Genomic DNA, 1,838 nt, shown 5'->3' with positions numbered 1-1,838 from the left:
TGGCAGAGCCCAGTGACCACTGAAATAGACTGGAAGTCACATTTACTGGAAGAGAAGAGGTAAAGGAACACCTCAGGTGAACACTCAGGTCATCCTCAGTGAAGACAGGTGAGGGGGTGGAAAAAGACCCTGTAATGCCAAATGAAAGACGCCTGCCTCGGTTGTTGAACCGATGGTTTGTATTTTAGCTAGATTGCTAACATTTTATAAATAGTATTTTTAAAGTATGAACGCTAATATTTATGTGTGTATGGTTTGTTTTGTTTTGTTTTTAACAGGTTCTTAATCAAGTACCAACTCTATGGATCCAGGACAGGTTTGTCCCATGGCCTGCTCTGAACAGTGTGTTGTCTGATAGAAGATTCCATTGGCAAACCATCTCTCTGTTGCCTTACAGAACAAGCAAAGAAGATGGATCAATCAAAGAGCCATCTGACTGTGTGCTTTCTACCTTCTGTGCCCTTTTTAATCTTAGTATCCACTCTAGCAACTGCTAAGAGTGTGACTAACAGCACTTTAAATGGCACTGACATGGTCTTGGGCTCTGTGCCCGTAATCATTGCCAGGACTGACCATATCATAGTCAAGGAAGGGAACAGTGCCTTGATTAATTGTAGTGTTTATGGCATCCCTGACCCACAATTCAAGTGGTATAATTCCGTTGGCAAGCTGCTGAAAGAAGATGAAGATGAGAAGGAAAGAGGAGGAGGTAGGCTTTAAAGTTGTGTCAAGTGTCATAAAATATAAACACAGACTCTGGAGCCGGCACCCTGTTGTTGTTCTCATGCAGTTCATTTAAAGATCTCACTTTGTCTTGTCTTTCTAAGGCCAGAGACAGAATATATATCCTTAAGGACTCAAAGCAGTAATTAATTCATTTTTTTTACTCACTGACTTGGAAAAAAAAAGAGTAAACATTGAAGTCTTTAAAATGGTCTCTTGGAATTTTGTAATGTAATGCGCTTAAAATGTTATAGAGACAAATGTAAAAATGGATTTTCCTTAAGTGTATGTTCCATTTATAAAGGAGTTTTGTTTTCTTTCATGAAAATGGCTCGAATTAACAATACTGCAGTTGTTTATCGTTAAATGCCAGTTTAATTCATTGACTGTGGATTTAAAGACCACATTTCTTAAAAGGATTCTCTGTGCAAATTCTCAGTGTCAGGCTGGCATCATTCTGTGGCCCTGGAGACCTGGCTGAAGTTTCCAGACTGAGGCCAGAGTTAGGGAAGATGCAATAGTAAGAAATGGCATCAGGCAGTAGGAAAATGCTTGGTTTTAAATGAATGAGCTTCTGGCCAAAAAGTGAATCACCTTCCTAAGCACCAAACTTACACAGGAAAGATTCCAGCCTGAGAAACGGTTGGGTCATCGGGAATCAGCACATTCCTTGTTTCAGATGTGAGAAGTAATTGTCTGAAAACCCACGTCTGATCTGATTGAGCAAAAGGAGTTAATCTACTTTGCTCAGCATTTACTGTGTGACGAGGTAGGGGATTGGGGATGGGGGAGTAAAAAGACCATTGTTCTGAAGTAGCTTATTAGTTTTTTTCATTCATGTCGCTCTCCCCATTCCACAACCCTTTAACCAATGAACAATCCCCCAAAGAGTTTCTGCTCCAGGAAAACCTACATTTTTTATCTTTCCCTCATCTTATCTTAATTGCTCCGAATTAGTCTGAAGACTAATGCCTTATATCTCCTTAGGAGCTAAGTGAATGGGGTTTTCTTGCAACTACATACTGGTTCACAGCTGTGTTCCTGATGGTTAGGGCTGCTAGAAGTCTACCTGGGACGTGGGGTTGCACGATAGTGCTATCACTTACTGCATTTTT

General features: G+C 40.4%; 1 protein-coding gene across 2 annotated transcripts in view; it reads left to right on the top strand.

Moving 5' to 3' along the window:
• The window catches only part of MFAP3L (microfibrillar-associated protein 3-like), a 31,533-nt gene that overhangs the window by 3,958 nt on the left and 25,737 nt on the right, over positions 1-1,838 (top strand). The window contains exons 2-3 of one of the 2 annotated variants that reach the window (XM_008578527.1): positions 193-195; positions 279-709. In XM_008578527.1, the coding sequence (XP_008576749.1) occupies positions 412-709 (298 nt within the window). In that variant the 5' untranslated portion in view covers positions 193-195; positions 279-411. The remainder of the gene's footprint in view (positions 1-192; positions 196-278; positions 710-1,838) is intronic. The other variant, XM_008578528.1, reaches the window with a different exon arrangement.

Source organism: Galeopterus variegatus, unplaced genomic scaffold, assembly GCF_000696425.1.
Source record: "Galeopterus variegatus unplaced genomic scaffold, G_variegatus-3.0.2 Scaffold1709, whole genome shotgun sequence".
Lineage (NCBI taxonomy): Eukaryota > Metazoa > Chordata > Mammalia > Dermoptera > Cynocephalidae > Galeopterus > Galeopterus variegatus.
This window is presented reverse-complemented; position numbering and strand designations above follow the sequence as displayed.